At 35.4% G+C, this 22,718-nt stretch overlaps 1 protein-coding gene across 2 annotated transcripts in view; it reads right to left on the bottom strand.

The window, feature by feature from the left end:
- The window catches only part of LOC149088387 (KICSTOR complex protein SZT2-like), a 110,526-nt gene that overhangs the window by 63,664 nt on the left and 24,144 nt on the right, over nt 1–22,718 (bottom strand). For both annotated transcript variants that reach the window (XM_089247470.1, XM_089247469.1), the window contains exons 17-26: nt 22,324–22,499; nt 17,954–18,172; nt 17,376–17,454; nt 12,236–12,351; nt 10,174–10,327; nt 8,078–8,366; nt 7,014–7,917; nt 6,466–6,717; nt 5,046–5,220; nt 347–437 (exon numbers count right to left, since the gene is read on the bottom strand). In XM_089247470.1, the coding sequence (XP_089103596.1) occupies nt 347–437; nt 5,046–5,220; nt 6,466–6,717; nt 7,014–7,917; nt 8,078–8,366; nt 10,174–10,327; nt 12,236–12,351; nt 17,376–17,454; nt 17,954–18,172; nt 22,324–22,499 (2,455 nt within the window). The remainder of the gene's footprint in view (nt 1–346; nt 438–5,045; nt 5,221–6,465; nt 6,718–7,013; nt 7,918–8,077; nt 8,367–10,173; nt 10,328–12,235; nt 12,352–17,375; nt 17,455–17,953; nt 18,173–22,323; nt 22,500–22,718) is intronic.

The following is a 22,718-nucleotide window of genomic DNA, read 5'->3' as shown; positions in this document are numbered from 1 at the left end:
GACAAATTTTAGATTTTTCAACAGACATTTTACACATCCCATATTACACCTAAAAGTTGCAAACAACGAAAACAATTTCGAGTACTGCTAGAACACACATTAGCGTTTCCAAAATGATCAAAATTATGCAAATTAGACTCTAAACAAGACTACTGCAGCTTGTCTGGCACTACCTTATTTCTGACGAGAACTTTGTTCCCCACCTAATATTAATTTGTATTGATCGCTTAAGAAAATCCCTAATCAGTTCAAAGACAAATCACTGAAATATTCATTTGGCCATATCTATTCAAGAGTGAGAAATACTTCAGGTAGAATAATTATAATAAATTGAAGACAACTTTACCTGGTTTTGGTAAGCTATTTCCATGAATGTCCACATCAGTTTCTGGTGCACTCTCTTGTTCTGAAAATGTGTGTTCGTCATTCTCACCCGCCTGAACAAAAATATGTTTTAAAAATTTAATAGCAATATAATTTAAGATGTAAATGGAACAAAAAAGATGAAAATTAAATACATGAAATCATTTAATATTACAATTATGATGAAAACTCGATATAACAACTCTGCAGACAAAGAAAAAAATATCATTGTATAGGGATTATTGTGATATCAAATACCGTTGTAGTGAGGTTTCACTGTATAAAATTTAACACTCAAACAATCTAAAAATAAACTTTTCATCTATTTTCAGCTTCAATCATATACAGTAGAACTTCAATTAAAAATTTATTTAACAAACATAAATGTTGATTGCATCCAATTTGTTAAATTACAGTTGAACTGTGAAGATAAAAAAAATATATAATAGGCCTATGCAGTGTTATATAGTACAAGTGGAACCTGTCTAAGAGGGACACTGTACGAGACAAAAACCTGTCTTGAACAGAACAGAAAAATAGTCTATAGGATAATTAATGCTTTCTCAATTATGGGAAACCTCTTTAAGATGGTTTAACTCTTACTTCTTGGAAAACTATGAAAGCTTATTATATCTATCTGAACTAGGTCTGGAAGTAAGGAGTTGGGGTTTTGGCTTGGGTGGAATCATTTACTATTCAAAATTTAATAATAGCATTTTATTTACAACAGAAATGGTCGAACTCCTAAATGGAAATTATCAAAATTTTTGAAAGTAGTTCAGGAGAGGAATAGGCGAGGGAGACTGAACAATAATTCAGTTTAGAGATGCCACCAGTCACAAGAAACATGTATTGAATTTTAATCCAAAAATGGAGGTCATACATGCAAAAGAAAAGCAAAATTTAAGTGTCACAGGGGTAGCAAAAAGTTTGCTATTGGAAAAACCCAATGTTATGACATTATCAAAAGAAAATGTGAAATTTAAGAAGAATGGTTGAATGGAAATATAGAAACAAAATGCGCACGACTGGAAATGAATGAATTAACAAAACTGTATGGGAATAGTTTGTGGATGCCAGATCCAGAAATCTGCCAATATCTGGGCCAATAGTTCAAGCTAAAGCAAAACAAATTGACAACTTGGGAAGATTTCCATGCATCCAATGGGTAGCTAGAAAGTTTTCGAAAAAACGACATTCAATAAAATTCAAGGAAGTTTATGATGAAGCTGCTGTCGTTGACCCTGAGACTGAATAACTGGAGATAAAGAGTTTTGAATTTAATTGAAGGATATAATGTTAAAGACATAGCAAATGGAAATGAATCCAGAGTGTTCCACAGGGGGGCCCAACAAACAAAACTCTTTGCTTGAAGGGAGCAAGTTCTGCTGGAGGCAAACAGTCGAAGAAATGACTTACTGTGTTTTTGTGAGATTTTCTGACTGGAGAAAAAAAACCTCTGGTTATTGATAAATCCATATCAAACCAAATTTTTTCATGAATATAAATCCTAAAAGTCTACCAGTTGAATGGAAGGCAAACAAAAACACCTGGATGACAGCTAAAATCATGGAAGAGTGGCTTGTTGCCTTCAATGCCAGAATAAAAAACAAAAACAAGAGGTTCTGTTATTTTTTGACAATGCGACTTGTTATCCTCACATTGAGCTTTCCAATGTTAGACAGGCTTTTTTCCCCACCTAGCACAACTAGTGCTACACAGCCAATGGGTGAAGGAGTGATTCACAACATGAAGACAAATTACAGGAGCTTTGTAATGCAATCACTGCTGGCAAAGATGAAAAATATATCAAGTTTAATCAGAATTAACAAAATCTGTCAACATGCTAGATGCGATATTGTGACTTTCATAAGCTTGAAAAGAAGTCCATACTGAAACTTCTGTTTTGTGAAAGCAAACTTACCGGGAGAAATAAATTCAATTGAAAAATAACTCAATCATGAAGTTTATAATCTACAAGAAGCATTAATTAGATGCAGCAAAATTAGGATTGAATGCATTAGATTTCATAGCAATGAATGATAGTTGCAGTAACACTGTACGAAAACTGTATTGAAACTGCTATTCTAGGAAAGCTTACCGATAAAAGTAGCAGTGATGAAAAGAAATCCAACACAGTTGCAGGAAAAGATCTTGTGATAAACTCGTACACAAGTGCAGTTCAGTGCCTTATAAATTTATAGGACTTTGCAGCATGATAAACAGTGCACGAATGTTTGCAGAGAACAGTATTGTACGAACAGTGCTGGTACAGAAAACTGTATTTGATTATTTCAAAAAAGAATTCACGTATAAATAAATACAGCCAGAAATGTATCATCTTTCTTTCACAAAGGTTTTTAGTTGTTGATCTCATTGTCACTATTTTTTAAAATAAATGTGGCATTTCTCAATTATTTATAATTTAGATTTAAAAAAAATTATATTTTCGACATAAGTGCTCGTTCTATTGCTATTCGGGAGAAAGTTTTATAATAAAGTTTAACCATTTGTGCATTAAGTATGAAATTTCAAATGTTTAGTAATTTGAAATAACATGAAAAAATTCAAAATATGGTAATTATATGCATGTCACTGTTTAATACTCGGTTTATAGTGTTTTGAATATTCTCAAAATTCAAGTTTTGCATAATGGTAGAAACAAAATACTGTATTTTTTTTTTTTTTTTGTGCGCACCTTTATAAAACGAAAACCTGTCTAACGAAAAATAATTAGTCTTTTGACATTCCATTTTATACAAGTTTCACTGTATATAGCAATACATGAGAGTTTGTTTCTATTTTTAAGATTTTTTTCCAGTAAAATGCACCCTGACACATCATTGTTGATGAGATGGAAATGAAATACAATTTCAAGTTTAATTTGATTGCAATCGAATATTATAATACCCATCTACAACCTGCTGTCTCAAACAGAAAGATTTCTAGCACTCAGCAATCCTGTGCTTATCACATCCTCCCTTCATCTGCTATTGACTATGAAGCTGAGATAACTTGAGTTTACATTGTGACGACTTTAAATATATGTAATATTTTAAGTACTAAAATTTCAATAAAATGGAACAATTGTCATGATAGGAAAATTCTAACAAATTTTTGAGTGAAATAATGAATGACAGTAATTGAGGGGGAAAAGTGCAACTACATGGTGATCCAAGTCATGCAATCCATTCTAAAATATTTTTTTTTTAATGCTATCAGGAAATAAATCAAAAGGCTATATTAGTTCAAATGAAACATTTATTGATACAAAAACAAAGTTTGTTTCAAAATGTCACAACATGTGTTCAAAATGTGAGCCTTTTGCCAGGTTTTCGGCCAATTTTCCCAGGGTAAGTGTACTTACCTTTTCGATCTCTGATGAAATAGTTTTTTTAGTTGCCTTCAGGTGTCCCCACAGGAAAAAATTTATGGGTGATATAGGTCAAGTGATTTTGGTGGCCACAATCCATTCAAAATAAGGTGATCTTTCAAAAATTCATGTGTCCATTGTGTCAATCTTATGTCAATCATTCAATCCATTGTGTCATTAAATGTACGGTAGGTTGCTCCATGCTGTTACAAAAAAACAAAAACGCTAATTTTTGCCCAACAGTGCAATGAATTGGAAGATAATATTCCTGTACAATTTGTCATCCACTTTTTCTTTAAAAAAAATTGGACCAATATTTTATGGTATGAAATTGCACACCACACACTGATTTTGATCAAATGCAGAGGCTTTTCATGATAGATGTGCAGATTTTTGGTACACCAAATTCTGCTGTTTTGACTGTTAACATAACTTGTTAGATGGAACTAGGCTAAAAAAAACACAGAATCAAGATTATCAATACCATTCTAATTAATGAAGAATTAGTCATCGATAATAGCAAACGTTTGATCTGATCAGAAGCATTCAACTCATGAGCAACTCGAACACAATAAGCATTAAACTCTAATTTCTTCAGGATCCTATGAGCTCTGCCCATACGACACATCCATCTGTGACATCAACTTTCTTACACTCTTTGAAGGTGAGTTTGCCATTTTGTCCTTTAGTTTACAAAATTCCATCCTGGCTGAGTAGAGATGGGTGTCCACTTCACCTGTAGGCTTCAACATTTCCAGTTTCTTGAAAACAGGATACCAATCTGCTGTTGACTGTTGTGTTATTGGGCACAGAAACATTTGGGAATTCATTTTTGAATGCCCTATTATCGGCTTCAAACCGATTAGGTGAAAAATATTGTTCAATCATAAACATTTTTTGCTTCTGTCAGAAAACAATCTTGATCATAAACAAACAAAGAACTACTGAGACATCAGTGTGCAGGAAATTTAAAAAAAAACTTTTTTTTTGCACTTTAAACTGTATAGTGCTGTGATCTATGAAAAACATTGCATTCACAATCAGCAGAATTTGAAAAATTAATTATTTTGCAATGGGTGGCATGACATTTGGATCACCCTGTACTACTAACTAATACTTTTTAAGGAAATGCATAAAAATATATTTTTAAATATTTGGCTGTAATTCAATTTTCTTTTATATTTCAGAGCAATAAGAGTTATATTATTTTCTAATAAAATTTTTTTACAAATGTTTTATGAAAAAGCTCTTCGGAATTTGTAAAGTAGAATATGGTATCTTGAGACATCTATTTGAAATCGTCACATACTTCATCAAATTGCTGCGCTGGAAAAAACACATAGTAATCTGGTCGTGATGGAATTTTTTTCAAAAAACATTTCAGTATTTCCAGAAAGCTGTTCTTCACATCAGCGTGTTTCTGCTGCAACTGCTCACAGGGATGATGCTTTTGAAGAACACTCAAAGGAAACTTTAAGTTGACTCTAAGGAATAAAATTATGAAAAGTATATAATTTCTATTCATTTACATGAAACAAATAATTTTCTCACACACAGTTTGTTAATTTCAGCACATGCATATACTTATCAATCACAAGGCAATTTTTAGTGAACATTATAAAGTATTCAATTTCAACTGTCAGACCAGACAAAGCCCAGGCTATATCCCTTCCAAGATACTAACCCTTTACCCATGTGGGTCAATTCATTCAACTTCAACTCTCACAACTATGTAATATATATATATATATATATCGCATAGTTCCCCTCATGTCAGAAGCATGAATGAGCAATGTCCTTAGTAAAAAAAGAACATGGGAAATGACGTTTGAATGTTTACTCTACCCATGCTACTCTATGGAAGTTATTTTCTTAAAATGCTTTGTAGCATGTGCTTCAATACGGATACACATTGAACCGTTTCAGGTAAAACTTAAATGACAAAATAAGGTATCCAACCAGCTGATAAAAAAAAGAAAATTTGCACATTCCTACTTCTGATATGAGGACGACGATATGTGCATATGCAATGTATGAGCTTTGTATTAACACTTGTTAAAGATTATACATAAAACCCAAGCCTAGTTGGTAAATTTGATTCAGTATATATGATTTATCTGGAATAATTCATCACTTTTGCAGGTGATTACTAATTGCTGAATACCTTTGGTATGTTTGATAAATATTGTTCAGTTTTTTTTCTTATGAAGCATTTTTTACATTACTTCAGAGAAATATAGTTCTTAAAATATAGCTTACATAAAAGTTTTCAATTCTTGTTACAAAATAAAGTAATTTCAGAATACAAATATGTAAAATCTAATAAAGGAAACATTTTTCGGATATTATACTGAGGTGAACTCAGAAAGAAAAGTCATCTTGTCTCTGCCATGACTGAAACCTAGGCCCTCTTGCATACCGGGCAAGCATGCCGCCATCTACACCACTGGAGACATGAGTCTGCCTTTCTTAAAATCTAATAGTTTGAATTAAAAATGTATTCTCAGTTTTATTACATGATATCACAGTTGAATTGATTGTAATAATTTGTATCATGAGAATTAGGTAATTTGTAGCATTGCACGAGCAATCAACAGAGATGTCATAAAAACTCTAATGACATGTTCTCCAATTTCTTTACAAGGACACATTTACTCATTGCTGAGAGACTTGCACTGAAAAATGATGTAAAGAAAAACAGAAAATAAGTATAAAACAAATACATTTACTTTTCAGAGTTGTACAGGTGCATTACATCATCTTCCCAGGACATTTCAGTGCTTTCATTTTCTTCACTTCTTTCTTTATCTGCTTTTTCCTGTTGATATTTTATGCAGCTTTTTGTGATGAAGTCTTTTACATGGCCACATATAGTGAATAAGAAATCTGTGATATCAATTTCCAACAAAGACTCTTCACAAATTTCATCTATAGCAGCAGTTGCATCAATTTTGTCGACTGGGAGATCTAGAACTAAAGATCTGTACAAAAAAATGTTTCAATTAAAATTTAATATTTTCATTATTTGACACATTATATAATTGAAAAAAAAAAGCTGTAAACCAATATTCAATTAAAAATGAGCTGAATGAAAATGAAAAGTGTTAGAGTCTATTGAATTTCACACAAGCATTGCAACATTAATAAAATAGAACTATGAAAAATATAGTGGAAAATTTTTGAAAATCAGTTAAGTTACTAATAATAAATGAGTATACATATTTACTACTATAATAACTAATATATTACAAATATAATACATTAGTTAATAAGTTACCTGTAAACTGCACATACATAAGCTTTAGAGAATGCTTTATCCATGAAGATACGATATGTTTTTACCAAAGTCTTATCCAACTTTTTCTTGTATTTTTTATATCCATTCGTCATGGAATCAGAATTATCTTGTTCAACAGTGTTTACTAGACTTTCGAAATTAAATTCGTATGAATCATAACTATCAGGAGACTCGCTTTTATTGCCATGCACCAATTGTTTCATTATGGAAGAAAGAACACAATCATATATGTACACTGGAATGAAAAACTTGGGAATTTTATTCCTCAACACTATTGCATTATCAGCTGTCTCTGGAATACTTTCAGTTAAATCCAGTTCAAGATTAGCTGGATTAAAATCAATTTCATTAGATGATAATACAGCTGAATGATTATTTGCTGCAGACGGTTCTTTAGCATTGCCATCATCAGAATTATCAACACTGTTATCACTACTGAAGTTCAGATTCTTGAGATCAGTGAATGTAGATGGAACTAAAGTCAAAAGGTAATGGGAAGGGGATGTACCCTTAAAGAAACATAGCCATTTTGGGACACTATCTAGTATGGATTGGAGAACTTTTTCCTCCAAGGGTTGAACAGATCTACTTTCATAGTCTTTGGCACAGAAAGAACAAGTGGACACGTTTCGAATCTGGAGATCTGAAACCATAGGAATATAGGCTGTACCATGCAATACTGGATGACTGAAAGGTAATTTTGGCTCTTTAACCATATCACGACTTCTGTGGTGTAAGTGAAGCATGAAACTAAGGCAGTCTTCTGGGCTCAAAGTGATTTCCTTATCATGAAAGCTCCTCATGTTGTTGATGAAAAACTCAAAGAGTAAGTTGTTTATGCTCTCTGTGTAATTAATTTCTGCTTCTTGCTGCACAGAATCACCTAAAACATGGAGGGGGGGGGGGGAGGGAGAAATACATCAGGAGAAAAAAAAATGAAATTGTATTTTGCATCAAATGATAAACAAACACAAAAAAACGGGGAAACCACATCTTTCTTGCTTAAAATATTATTTAACATGAAAAAAAAAAAAAAAACTTACATGGTAGAAGAGTAGGAAAAACTGATTCTGTTTGGTGACATTTATGAAGAAATCTTTCTAACTCTACAGTGTATGGCATCAAACTGATATTTGAAGATGTTCCATTCTGTGACGACGATAGTGACAGATCTTTTTTTGGAGATGGGGGTTGAAATGATGCATCACCTTCAACTACGGTAGAAGACTGTTCTTGCAAGCCCTCCAAATCTTTCTTATTTTGATCACATATTGTTTTTAGATGCTCAAATGTTGTCAAAATTGATATGCACTCAAAATCTTCTGCAAACAGCTAAAGAAAAATATCAAAATTTTGAAATGCCACAAAATTTTAATTTTATCAATGATAAAATCAAACTTTGTAGATGTGAACACAAATTATTATCAAAGTGAAGACTATTTGAAGAGGCATATAGACCAGAATTTTGGTGAAACCCCCCTCCCCAATTTTTCAATAAGAAAATGTTTCAATTCGCAGCAGCAACATCGCATCTGCTGTCCAGTACTAATAATACTAGATCAGCTAACATGTCCCCCTGACCTAAGCTTTATGGAACTCGCCTATTGCCAGATATATTTGAATAACTTTAATTACAGTTTTATTACAGAATTCAAACAAGATGTAGAGCAAAATTTGATTTTAAAGCATTGCCTTGCTGGAAAATTCTCATTAAAAAAAAAATAATGGACTTTTGATTGCTAATTGAAGTAGATCTATATTCATGAGGCAAAACTATACATCCTCTCATTTCAAGTTTGTACCCAGTAGAATCTCTCTCTCAATTGGTACCTTATAAACATGATCTTTCTTTACACCTACCTAAAAAAATCCCATTTCTTACTTGATGTTGTAAGTCATTGGTGCAAACTCATATTTTGCCAAAGATTACTTTTGCGGTCTGTATAAAAGCTAATTTACAACTTCGAGGAATAAAAATATTTCCTGAATGGTTTTGCATATAAACATGTTAATTTTTAATTTAAATAACCTAATCTTTGTTTTTCGAAGTTATTCATGTGATCTGTTCAAGACGAAATTGTTATTGTTAGCACACCTCTTTGCCTAAACCAGGATTCAAACCCATACCAGCACAGCTAAAAACAAGCAGGCTAACCATTCAACTGTCAGGCAGTATTTTATTTTAGTTAATTTGCTTTATTTTCAAATGATTACTTGTGCAATGTAATATTTCTCTCGCTCAATACAACCCACGCTTGATATAATGAGTCATTTGGCATTCTATTTAATAATGATCTATTACTTTTATACTTCTACCCCGCTCAATAACTCTAGTTAGTATCACCATATGGCAATTTACTACCGATCGAGTTGGGGCAGAAAACTTTCTCTGTAGAGAAAGTCATGTTATATTTCCATTCTCATTTTACACGACATGCTGAGGCGCCATCTATTGGTGGCCACCTCAGGTCCGATAGGGTAACTTTTTGTTGCAGTTTCTTGGGATCAAACTTGCAGACCTGCCTGTTGCCTTCATGGTGGTAGACGAGAATCTTACCACTGCACTATTTGCACCCGATTACACCCACACAAGAATGACCAGCACGATAAGTCCCAAATGTTTTCTAATTCATGCAGTGTTACTTTTCATCCAATATAAAGACCTGCAAATATCATTCAATCTAACACAGCATTTGAGCTCAGATCCGCCCAACTCTGTTTTCTGCAAAGAAATTAATAAAATTTGCCCATAAATGCATTCAACCTTGAATTTTAGGTTTGAAGAATTTGGTATAATCAACTAAGTTAAATCAGAAATGATGAATGAATAGTAGTTAAGAAGAAACAAAACAATTATTTTACAGGAATATTTTAAATACTATTATTTACATATTTATGTCTTGCAAAGGTACATGAGCTTAGAAACTATACTTGGAAAACTATTACAAAAATCAATCAAAATTGGACTCAAAAACCAAAGCAAAATAACAAGAAACTCAACGAAAGTCAACAATTTTTAAAAATAAAAAACAACTAATTATGAAATGACAGTGTGACATGATGTACTTATATCTAAAGCTGATAGCATGGCTTAAAATTATAACTAAGCAAATAAATATACATTAAAAAAAGGACTTACACATTCAGAAATTTGCTGATAGATTACATTTTTTAAACTTCGCAATGAAGACTGAGATGACGTTATTCCATACTGAGGTTCTATCCAGCATTCAGTAATTAGCTGCAATTCTCCATCAGCTTCAGGGAGCTCAGAGTCTTCATCCTCTGATGCACTGGAATACATATATAATTAAATGAGAAAGTTATTTTTGTGTGTTTTTTGAATAAAAACAAAAATTTGATTGACAAGCTCTGTGCTTTCTAATTTCAAGCAACAAATATACTTTCACGTCAAAAAAATCTTGTCCCTGCAGCAGCAGCAGACCCATAGCATATATAGGGGAGACTTGTATTTTGAACATTATTTTTTATCCAAGTCAATTTCATTTTTAGTATCTGTATACTATATGAAACATTGGGTGATATTAAATTACCTTTCTGTTCTACTATAACCGAGATATGGATTTAAGATTGGGCTAAAATGCTCCAAGGTACAACATTGGGTCTTGTACCTTTAAACATGTAATTTTGTATCTTGAAGCAGGATAAAAAATTACAGACAAAAAATAAATATTACTGGGAAAAATATATACGAGTATTTTTAATATAAATCATGTATTGAAACAAAAAATATCAAAATATTGACACAAACATGATTATATATACACAAAATTAAGAATAATGGAGGTAGAACAGTATTTGTGTAGATAAAATACATAATTATTCTACATTATGCTAAAGAAAAATTAAATGTTTTTAAATCTTTAGTTCTGTCAGCTTCTTTGATACTAGGTGATTTCATTAAAGATATAACACCCAATGATGTCAACATTTGTTACATCTGGCACTACTACTAAACCAGACATGCACTTCGTCCATATTCTCTGCGGAACCTCTGACGAATTGGTACATGTTGGAATGTGGGTGCATGTATAGTGAACCTTCCGTTATATCTGGCACTGATGAACAATAAAATATTTCCTCACCTCTCCTCCTAAGGAAATGGAAATTCACTTGGTAAAAGTTTTTGTTGGATGCACTGTGAATTTTTTTCCCCAACAAATTTAACCAGAAAAAAAACCAAAGGTGTGTAGAAGAGAAGAAATGGGTGTAGCTGAAGTTTTTATAGGTAAAAAGTATGGAACTAAAACTTAAAATATAAACTGAATTCAAAAGCAAAAAAAGAAGTATTAAAAATAAGTTGAGTATTCCAAGGTACACTAGGAAATTTTCAAGTTTTATACTGTACCAAGGTACATGATCTTTTTTGTTTCCAGGCACAGAATACTCCAATATTTGTAAAAAAATTATTAATAACTTTATTCACAGTTCTTGGTATGATTGAGCACTTGGTATGGCTCATTAAGTGATTGCATAGATTATAATTACCAAATATAGTTCACTAAACTTGCAATGTTGAGAAGAAACATGGCAAAAACAAGCTCACAATTTTGTTTAAAAAAATGAGACTACTTGCAAAACTGCCAAGATCACTGAACCGGCATTCAGTGTTAAGGTTATGTATTATCTCTTGCACTCCAAAAACATCAGCTAGAATGGAATTATTTTTTAAAAATATTTCAAGTGCTCCAAGATTTACTATAGTCAAAGTGCAACAGGTTGCCCTATAGCATTTCATTCTTATGCACAGCATGTCAATTTTAAAGATACAGGCATAATATCAATAACACTACACACACAATGCTGTAGACATGCCAATATAATTCTAACATAACTCAGTTGTAGGCAGTTTAGAAAAACGAGAAAAAGTATTTTCCATAATTTTTCAAGCTTCCATATAATTCGAGGTGATGAATTTTTCAACATTTTAATTTCCTAAGCTCATATCAAATAAGTTTATAAAGAAAACAATGAAGAAAAATATTCAAAAGTAATATTTAATATTTCATTTTGAAAGAAAATGAAAAATATTTGTAAAAAACCAGACCATATCCTGAGGACAGGGGGATTTAACATAATGTCAAAAAAGAAAAAAAAGACTATCTAGACGATGCATTTTCTATCCATGTATATGTTTGAGGATGGAGCCATTTCATAAATTTATAAAAATTAAAATTTACCTATCTCTGAAGGTAGTGTTAGTGTGAGGAGGGAAAAGCAAATACTGCACAACACACGCTGATGACTCTCGCTCAAATTCTTGGTCTGAGCTGGTGTCTTGTTCATTCAAAGGAATCTGAAATATTTCAATGTTTTAATGCTTAAAAAACTGGAATAAATATGCAATATGGTAAATCTTCTTAGAACGCTGTTGATATGGGAGACATGATATAAAAATTAAGCAGTGAAACTTTAAGCATTTTATAGTAAAATATATATATTACAAATACAACGCCACAACAGGCAAAATGCCCAACGAGGTGGCTGATAAAAAGATGCCCATAAAAATATGGTTGTCATATGTTTCAAAAATACAGCAATCCAATTAAAAATGCAATTAACACAAATTACAAACAATATATACACATGATAAAATATTATACAATGCCCATAAAGAATACTTATGGTTGTCTTATTCTAAGAATGGATAGCTTCTCGATTTACCCCAACATGTTTATCGTATTTCTTTTTAAACGTGTCAATTGTGTTACAATTTACTACCTCCGGGGGTAAGCTATTCCATTTATTAACAACCCTATTGGAGAAAAATTCCCTGCGACACCATAACCTTGCATTGTCCCTCACCAATCGATACTGGTGTCCCCTTGTAAAAGCAGTCGACTGGCGGTGTACTAAAAGTTCATGGTCCATACTATCCATCCCATTGAAAATTTTGAACACTTCGATCATATCTCCTCGACACCTGCGTTCATCCAATGTAAACATATTCAAAAAATGAAGTCTTTCTTCATAACTCAAGCCCTGTGTGCCAATAAGGACACGCGTAGCTCTTCTCTGCACCCCTTCAACCAAGTCTATGTCCCTCTGTAGGTATGGTCTCCAAAACCTTACAGCATACTCCAGTCCAGGACGAACTAAGCCTCGAAAAAGCGGAAGAATGACTTTAGGAGAACGCGAAGAGACCTTTTTGAAAATGAGACCAAGCATTCTATTAGATTTTTTGACAACCGCTGAACAATGTTCAGAAAACTTAAGTCGCTCGTCAATGAGAATTCCCAAATCGGTGACTCTAGTTGCATCCGGGATAGTGACACCATTCAACTCGTAAGAGAACCGTGGGTTGTTCGAACCAAAATGAGCGACCATGCACTTATCTACGCTAAACGTCATGCTCCATTCATTTGCCCATGCTGCAATCTTGTTTAAGTTGGTCTGGAGCAACTCCCTATCGCTTTCATTTCCGATTACCCCCATTAGCTTCACATCATCTGCGAATTTGCTAGTAATTCCATCGATACCCTGATCGAGTTTGTCGATAAAAAGTGAAAAAAGTATGGGGCCAAGGACACTTCCCTGAGGAACTCCACTTGTGACGTCTGTCCAACCAGAGAATTCCCCGTTCACCATAACTCGTTGCGACCTATCTCTTAACCACGATTCTATCCAATTCAGCAAGTTGCCCCCTATTCCAATCTCGTGTAAACGCTTCAAGAGTTTGCCATGTTGGACCCGATCGAATGCCTTCTGGAAATCAAGGTAAACAACGTCGACATTTTTGCTCTTACCCACAGCCTTAGTCACGTAATCATAGAAGCAAAGGAGGTTAGTTACACATGACTTCCCCTTCCTGAACCCATGCTGATTATCCGACAATACATTATTCTCGTCTATCCACTTCACAAACTGCCTTTTGATGATAATTTCCAAAATTTTCGAGAGGGAGCTCGTCAAACTCACTGGACGATAATTAGACACCACTTCTCTACTACCCTTCTTAAATATCGGAACAACGTTAGCCAGTTTCCAATCTCTCGGGACGATACCCTCAGCAACACTACTCCTGTATATCTGTGCGACTGGCCCCAACAATTCATTAGCACCTTCCCTGAGAACCCTGGGATAGATATCATCTGGTCCTGGTGCTTTGCTTGCACATACATTTCTTAGAAGATTTAGGACCTCCACGTCTTCCACTTGAATATCGTTGAGCGTTTTATAACCCCATGCAACACCCGTATATCGAATATCATTATCTCCATTAAAAACCGACGCGAAAAAGTCATTGAAAGCACTACACATGCCTACATTGCTCTCTACTTTTGAGCCTCCTATCGAGAGGGGGCCAACTGTCCCCTTACATCCATTATTGACGTATCGAAAAAATGATTTTGGGTCAGAGCCAATGTTATCTGCCAACCTATATTCAACTTGCTTTTTACTATCCCTTATCGCTTTCTTCAACAGTCTTCTTTTATCAGTAAACAATGATAGGTCACCTCGTCCACTTTTATACTCTCTGAATGCTCTTTTCTTTTCAAGATAAAGGTTCCGCACGCTATCCGTGAACCATAGAGGGTGTGATGTACAAACACGCTTTTTTCGAACAAAGGGTATGACGTCGTGCAAAACAGAGGACAGCTTCGTACTAAATTCTTCCCATTGACTTACCACCCCTACTGATTCCAACCGGTCTTTGAAAACTTCCGCTAACCTTCTTCGCAAAACATCAAAGTTAGTTCTCCGAAAACAAGGAACCAGTCTTTTGTTATCAACCTCACCCGAGGAAAAGTTACAGTGAAATCTGACGATACGATGATCACTGGAAGAAAACTCTTCCCCCACCGAAACATGTTCAACTAGATCCTCAGAACTAGTAAGAACTAAATCCAAAATAGCAGTACCCCTAGTGGCTTCTGATACATGCTGATACAAAAAATTTTCGAGCACCAACTTAAGAAAGTCTCTTTCATACTGATTTCCAGATGAAAGGTTCTCCCAATCAATACCCGGGTAATTGAAATCCCCTAGTATGAGAACCCTCTTTCGCTTACACATGTAGGAAATTTCATCATGCATTTTGGCGATATAGTTTTGATCCCTATTCGGTGGATTGTAACAAACCCCAACAATAAGCTTATGACGTCTTTTGTTCTCAAGTTCAACCCATATGGTTTCAATATCACTTCTCTGCACGTTACACTCTCTAGCCTTCAAACATGATTTCACGTATATCAACACTCCACCCCCTTTCCTATCAGATCTATTTCTCAAAAAAGTATCGTATCCGGAGATGTGTAAGAAAGATTCATCCCCATCGTTTGCCCAAGATTCTGTAATGGCTATAAGATCCAAGTCCTCCACAACTATCATAGTTTCTAAAAAATCTTTCTTGTTACCCAAGCTCCTGGCATTTATTAACACACATTTTAATTTGCCCGGTGGTTTGTTGTCAATCGAGAAGCCATCCAAGTCAGAGGTGGGTAATTCCCCGTCAGTACTGTTGTGATTATCATTAACTAACCCGCATTCCCGACTACGTGGTCTGGGAGTAAAAAACCTGACCTAAGACTATCGTAAACCTCCCAGACCCCTCTCTTATTTAGATGGATCCCATCCGAACGAAGCCACCTATAAGTAAATGCGGGAAGCTCCAAGAACGTGACCCCAAGTGAGGAGCAAATGTCCTTCAGGCCTACATACACACATGTGTGTGTGAAAGTTATGAAGTTATATATATATTCACAAAATCACATTAATTGCACAGTGAAACTTTTATGAAATGGCGGAACATCAATATAGACAAATATTTCATTTTATACAGATTTCCATTTTATGAAAGTGAAATTAAAAGCACTAATCATTGAACAGGCTATATTCTAACACTAGAAAGACAAACAGGGCCTGTGTGACCCTGCAGACTCTTTTTGCTCCCATATCTCAAGTAGGAATGAACCAAAAGCTTTAAAATTTCAACTTTTCCTGAATTATCATGTTCTTAGCGTACACCAAAACTTTTTTCATTATCTTCCTTAGCAACAGAGATAAGAACGGATATACTTAGAAAGATGGAAGGTCACACTGACCCTCCCATATTATTTTAGAACACATTTGCTATATAATACAACCAACATTGTCACCATTGATTTTGTAAGGTCAAAATTCCTCCGATAGTCTCTTTGTACATCTATATAATACAGTATAATCCCCATTCGTGAGACTTTTTTTTCAACTTCATTCTTATCTGCAGATGTTGGCCAGCAGGTATCTCAGCCTTAGTTGTAATTTTGCCATTTTGTTCAATAAATTGTTTGTTCTCCAAAGTAGAAATATCCATATGCTTATGATTGCTGTAGAAATTACAAAAAGATACAGATTCACCAAAGATGAACCTTTTCAGAAGTTGGCAAAGATTGTGTGTGAAAAGCAGTAGTGCTGATGAGAATTCAGAGGAAAGAAAGAGTGAAAACTACCCAATGCAAAATCTTTGTGAAGTAAACAAAAGTATTGATGATGTATGTGCATATCAGAATGAAATTACACCTTCAAAAATGTCTCAGCTGATGCAAAATGAACTATAAAATACTAAAATATATAAAAAGGGGTCTACGATTTTACCCACTAATTCTATGCAGTATAACTATTCTGTCATAAAAACAATATACCATGCTGTAAAATATTAAAATTTTCAAAAATTGCTGGAAAAAGCAATCGGGGGGGGGGGGGGTCACATGGGCCCCTACCCATATTTATAGTGTTAATTCCATTTAAGACAGGTTACAAAACTTATAAATATGTTAATAAAAAAGTTAAATCAATAAAATAGAATACTTTATAATAAACAGATAATGTCCCTTCGCTTGAGAGTTCCGTTTTCAAAAGTTAACTCTTCAAAAATACAGGGGAAATTTCAAAAACAATGTTTATTCGGGTAAAAAAAAATTAAGTTATAACTTTGGTTCACTGCAGAAATGGATAATCATGCCAATTCAGAAATCCCCCTCAAAGATCAGATTTATCAATACAAAAGGATAGAATTCAAGCAAAGCACCTAATCCCAAAAATGAAGCTCATAACTGCATTTTTGGACCAAGAAGCAGTCCAAAATTCCATTACAGGGTGCAATGCAAAAAGCTGCTGAAGAGATGGTGAGGGAGATTCCATGCAGCAATGAATAAAAACATAGTAAAAATATCTGTTGTTGAAGACATAAAAAAATGTATTTCCATTGCTCTTATTTTTATAACTAACCATCTCTTCCTTCTGCATAAGCCATGGGTTTTAGGAAAATATGGTTTATCAATACTATAATCAGCTTTCTACAACACAATATATTTTTAATGAATACAGAAAAATATTTACATTCACTGGAATTTCCATAGCCATATATATAACACCAAAGCTTGAATGAGAGAAATGGAAACCCTCCTGGAGTCTAAGTCTGAAAAATGTTTTTAAGAAATAGCATGTTATAGAAATAATTTACCTCATCTGATGTTGCTGATATATCCTATGATGATTCAATATGATGATAATTTTTTTGGCATTTTTCATACAATATTACCTCCTCTACTTACCAAAAAAATCAGAAATTTTAATAGAGATTTAATCACATATAAATTACATTAATTATTCTGTTTAAAAAGTTTAATTTTTTCGTTCCCGTGATGATGAACTTATCTAATAAAACCTAGGTGAATGTACCATGAATAATTGAACTGGGTCAACATCTAGGAAAAATTACTTTCAGGTGAGAAAAGGTTTCTTTTAAATTTTTTATAACAAAAATACGAGACCACAAATTCAACTGTATTTTTCAATATTCTTATCAATGGAAATTTTAGAATTCACTGCAACAATTCAAAACTAGTACATATAAAAGTAGTTTTTTCCCCAAAACATTTTATAAACCGAAAAATCAAACAATTAAAAATAATTACTTGGTCAGAACAGATAGAATCTTCGAAGCAACAGGAAATTCTAAAGAACAGTTTGGTTCTTTTTGCATAGACCATACCCACCGTCGATGAATGAGGTATTTACTTAATGTTAACAGCATGTTCACAGCAACATGTTCACCTAATTGGGGAAAAGCACTACGGTTCCCATTCAACTGAGCATCAGGTATTGTCATAAAGTTCTTTGGAAGTTTTTCATACCTGTAAATATGAAAAGATGATTTAACTATAAGTATTGTAACTTGTATATATCTGTAAATACAAAATTACCATTTGCCTCTGTTGCCATTACCAATCACCACTGAATAATTAAGCCTCTGTATAAAATTGCTTTAATTCATCAAAAAGAAATATAAAAAAATTGGAGATAGACAAATGATTATTTGTAAATTTTGAGGTGGGTTTTTGAAAATCATAGTTATGACTTAAAATTTTTATTTTTGCAACAAAAGATTATACTCAGCAAGACCATTTTTAGAGTGGGATCTTGTGGTGGGGGGGGGGGGGGGTTATGACCTCCTTACTAGAATGAAAGAGACTGACTGATATTCATGGTGACATAATTAAATTCACCATACTATAATCTTTATACCATATTATCATTCTCTCCCAAAAGAAATTTCTAGCTACAGCCTTAAGCCTCTATTCAAATCCTGGTGAAGAGTGAAAAATCATAGCAGTTTAAGACCAGATTTAAAACTATCTTCCAAGAGAAGAGAACATGAGTTGGAATGTGGCTTCCGTCCTGGAAGGTTGTCTGTTTTGAGTGTGCTTCGAAATAAAGGCTTCTTCTTTTTGTTCCGCAGTTTCGTGCTTTAATTGGACACCCCTCTAATATCAAGAGCTTGGGGATATTCCGCCACCTCACGGAAAAGAGACGCACCTTCAACGCGACGTCCCGCTATAAAATTGGCGCTCAACGTCGTGGCTCGAACTCAAGGCAGTACAAAACGGACATTCGATCTCAACTGTGAGGTTCCTGATAGCTCCTAAAATCGAAATGGCGTACTTGGCCAAAGGTAAGAAACGTGATTTGATCCTACTCGCTCTAGAATTAGGAGAGGAAGTTCCGAATGATTCGCATGTAGTAGATCTCAAGCATATAATAACAAAGTCTTCCGGTTATGAGGAAGAATTCGTGAAAGCCCTGCTGGCTACTATTATCGGAGAAAGAGAGGAAGAAGAAGAACGAGCTAGAATAGTTGAGGAAAGAGAAGAAGAACGAGCTAGAATAGCTGAGGAAAGAGCTAGAATCGACGAAGAAAAAGAATGATCTAGAATCGCCGAAGAAAAGGAACGAGAACGTTCGTTTAAACTTGAAAAGATACGGTTGCAGCTTGAGTTTCAACGACTCTCGCAACCGGCAGAAGAGCCATCCGTCGCTCTCATCGATCAGCCCAAGTTCGACGTGAAGAGGTTGATCCCGAATTTCAATCTGAGTGAAGATGATATGTCGCTATTCCTAAAGTTGTTTGAAAGACAGCTAAAATTCTTGAAAGTGGAGAAGGTGAACTGGGTTGCGTATCTGCTGGGAGTTTTGCCGAATGAAGTTGCTAAACTCATTGCTCGAGAACCTGAAGATAAGGCCCATGATTACGACCACATCCGGGAGGTCCTCTTACGCCGTTTCAAGCTGAGTGCGGAAAGGTTCCGGCAGCTCTTTTCTACTCACAGAAAAGCACCTGGAAGTACCTGGAAGGATTATCATTTCGAGATCCAAAGTTACTTTGAAGGCTGGCTGTCCGAACTGAACATTGTAAACTTTGACGAGCTGAAACTTTGGGTCGGCTGAAGTTGGTTTTCTGTGGTTCCCAACTTCAAGGCGCAAATGCGAGCCGATCTCCCCGTTAAAAAGTCTCGCCACAGAGAGCAACAGTCCTACAACGGTAAATCATTCAACCATAACACTTCACTCATAGTTAGAAAAACTGGGGGCAGATGACAGCACTACACATAACAAGCATTACATCGAAACAAAAACTTTACGTCAGGTTGCACTACACGTACACTCACATTCCCGCATGTACCGATTCGTTGGGGGTTCATTGGGGGGTTCCGCGGGGGGGGGGGGGGTTGCATGTGTGGTGTAGCAGTAGTAGGTAGGGACTCCAAAAAATGGCTCGGGGATCCATGATGTTCTTAAGTCAGCCACCTCGTTGGGCAATTTGCCTGTTGTGGCGTTGTATTTGTATTATTGTATTATTATATAGAAAGATCTGATGATTTCGGATCAGATGAAGAAGAGGATCCCACCTGAAGTTAAAGAACATTTTCTGGATGTTTGGAGTGAGTGGACTACCCCTGAAGAGATCGTGGAGAAGCTGGATGCTTATGATAACCTTCGAAACAAAAAGAGCGAGATCCAATGGGAGAGGAAGAAGTTGCAGTCAAAGCAACATGAACCCCCTAGGTCCCCAGTGCGACAAAAAGACTTTCATTCTAATCAACATGCGAATCCGGAATCGGAAGATGCAGGACGTCATCCTGCTTTAAGATGTTATGGTTGTGGGGAACCTGGTGTTACCAAGTCCCGATGCCGAACGTGTAATCCTCCAACGGATAGATCAGGACCCAGTGTCAACGCTTTGGACTTTTACAGTTTCTCAACTGAGAGACGTCAAAGAAATGCTATCGAAGTCATGATCTGTCATAAGCGTGGAGCCGTGTGTGCTGACACGGGTGCCACACATTCGGTGGCAGGGGAGAAGCTATATCATCTCCTACAAGAACATGGTTTGCCCTTTTACAGCAAGACAATCGTTATGAGACTAGCCGATGGATATGCTCGTAGAGCCGAAGTCCTAACTACGACTGTGGACATTAACGTCCAAGGTAAAGTGATTCCCACTGAGATGATGGTGCTACCATAGGCCAGAGAAAACCGAACCCTTCTCGGTACCGACTTTCTCAGTGATGCTGGTATCGTCCTGGATGTTCAGCAAGGAAAGTGGTACTTCTCTGAAGCTCCCGAGAAGCGACATCCGTTCGTCGAAAGCCCATCTGAAAGTAGTGCTCTCCTGGCACTACCTGCTGAGTCACCCTCGTGTCAACTTCGTGAAGATAAAGGTACCCACCTTACTTCTCAGCAACGAGAACTTGATTCATTCCCGCCGGAGTTCAAGCGATGCTTCAAGCCAGGGTGAGGCCCGATACCTTTCATCGAGCAGCAAGAACTTTATTCCTTCTCAGAAGAATCCCATAGATGCTCCAAGTTAGGGGGAGGAAGACCTTTTCTCAAGCACCAGATCAAAAAGAGTGGTGATGACAGGGTATACCGCTGTAAAGGTGGCCCTGGAGAAGGTTACGAAAAGTGTCGTGTTTCAAATTCTCGCTCGACCTTGCGAGGAAGACATGCTTGCTATAACTGCGGTCGAAGTGGACACGTTGCCCGAAGATGTTGGGATCAGATAGTGTGTTACCAGTGTAAAAATCGTGGTCATATTGCCCGTAACTGTCCAGGTAGCCACGCTGATAAGCTATCCAGCCCGATTGGTAAAGGAGCCAAGCAGTGTGAGCTGTTGAACTTCATTGTAGTGGAGAAGAGTTCACGGACTCTCCGCGAGTCCCAAAGTGGGAATGATGTTTTGGATAAGATCATTGAAAACGTTGAATCTACTCAGGAAGCTGATGATTTCCTGAACGGGAGGAAACAAGAACTCATCTTGAATCCCTTAACGCAGTACCGATTCCAAGGGGAGTTGACTCCATTACGAGATGCTGAGACCACAACCGTGGTTACCCGGACCCCAAGAGAGTGGCGTCCTTCAAAAGTGCATCAGAAACCTTAGTCGACGTCCCCAGAACCGGTGTGACTCGAAAACTGAACTTCGACCTGAGACAAGAGTGTCAGCAGTTGCCCGGAGCTTCCCGTTCTGTTCGTCAGAAAATACTCCCAAAGGAAAGATGGCTCTTACTGGCTCCTCGCCGAGACGTCGTCGGAGCCAGAGGGGGAGATTGTAACGAATCTATTTTCCCAGTATGGATATTTTTATTAACTCTCTGTGGACTTACAGCACCTAATGTGTTTTGTTTGTTTATACGTTGTTAAAAGAAGTTGAGAAGAGAAAATCTATCTTCCAAGAGAAGAGAACGTGAGTTGGAATGTGGCTTCCGTCCTGGAAGGTTGTCTGTTTTGAGTGTGCTTCGAAATAAAGGCTTCTTCTTTAAGTTCTGCAGTTTCGTGCCTTAATTGGACACCCCTCCAATATCAAGAGCTTGGGGATATTCCGCCACCTCACGGAAAAGAGACGCACCTTCAACGCGACGTCCCCTTATAACCTATTATTATTAAGAAATGACTGACATATATGTAAAATATTTTATCTATAGGTATAAATACTAATGTCATTCACCTAATCAAAATTTTCTCAACTGGCTTTCTAAGTAAAAAGCAGCACTTAGCATCAATTGTTATTGATTGAGAAGATGACATGAAAGGACTATGACTCCGAGAAGAATAGTAATCCTCAGAATCAATTCTAGTAGGCAATGTGAGTTTACATATTTTTTCTCTCAAGTCTTTAACAATCTGAAAAATAAAAGGAATATAATTTTTTTAAATCACACTTTTTTTCATCAAATTATTTGTAAAATTTTTTGATTTAAAAAAGTAATTTTTACAATTTTGCTTCAAAATATTCAGCACACATACACAATCCACGAAGAATTAAAATTTAAGAACATATGTTTATCATAATTATATTGATCAGTTTTGTTGCACCAGTCATTTTTGATGAGGGCTAAATTA

The sequence above is a fragment of the Pholcus phalangioides genome, unplaced genomic scaffold (assembly GCF_987345545.1).
Source record: "Pholcus phalangioides strain wild (caught in Gottingen) unplaced genomic scaffold, Ppha-v1.0 ptg000003l_1, whole genome shotgun sequence".
Lineage (NCBI taxonomy): Eukaryota > Metazoa > Arthropoda > Arachnida > Araneae > Pholcidae > Pholcus > Pholcus phalangioides.
The sequence above is the reverse complement of the archived record's forward strand: the minus strand, read 5'-3'. Positions and strand labels throughout refer to the sequence as shown.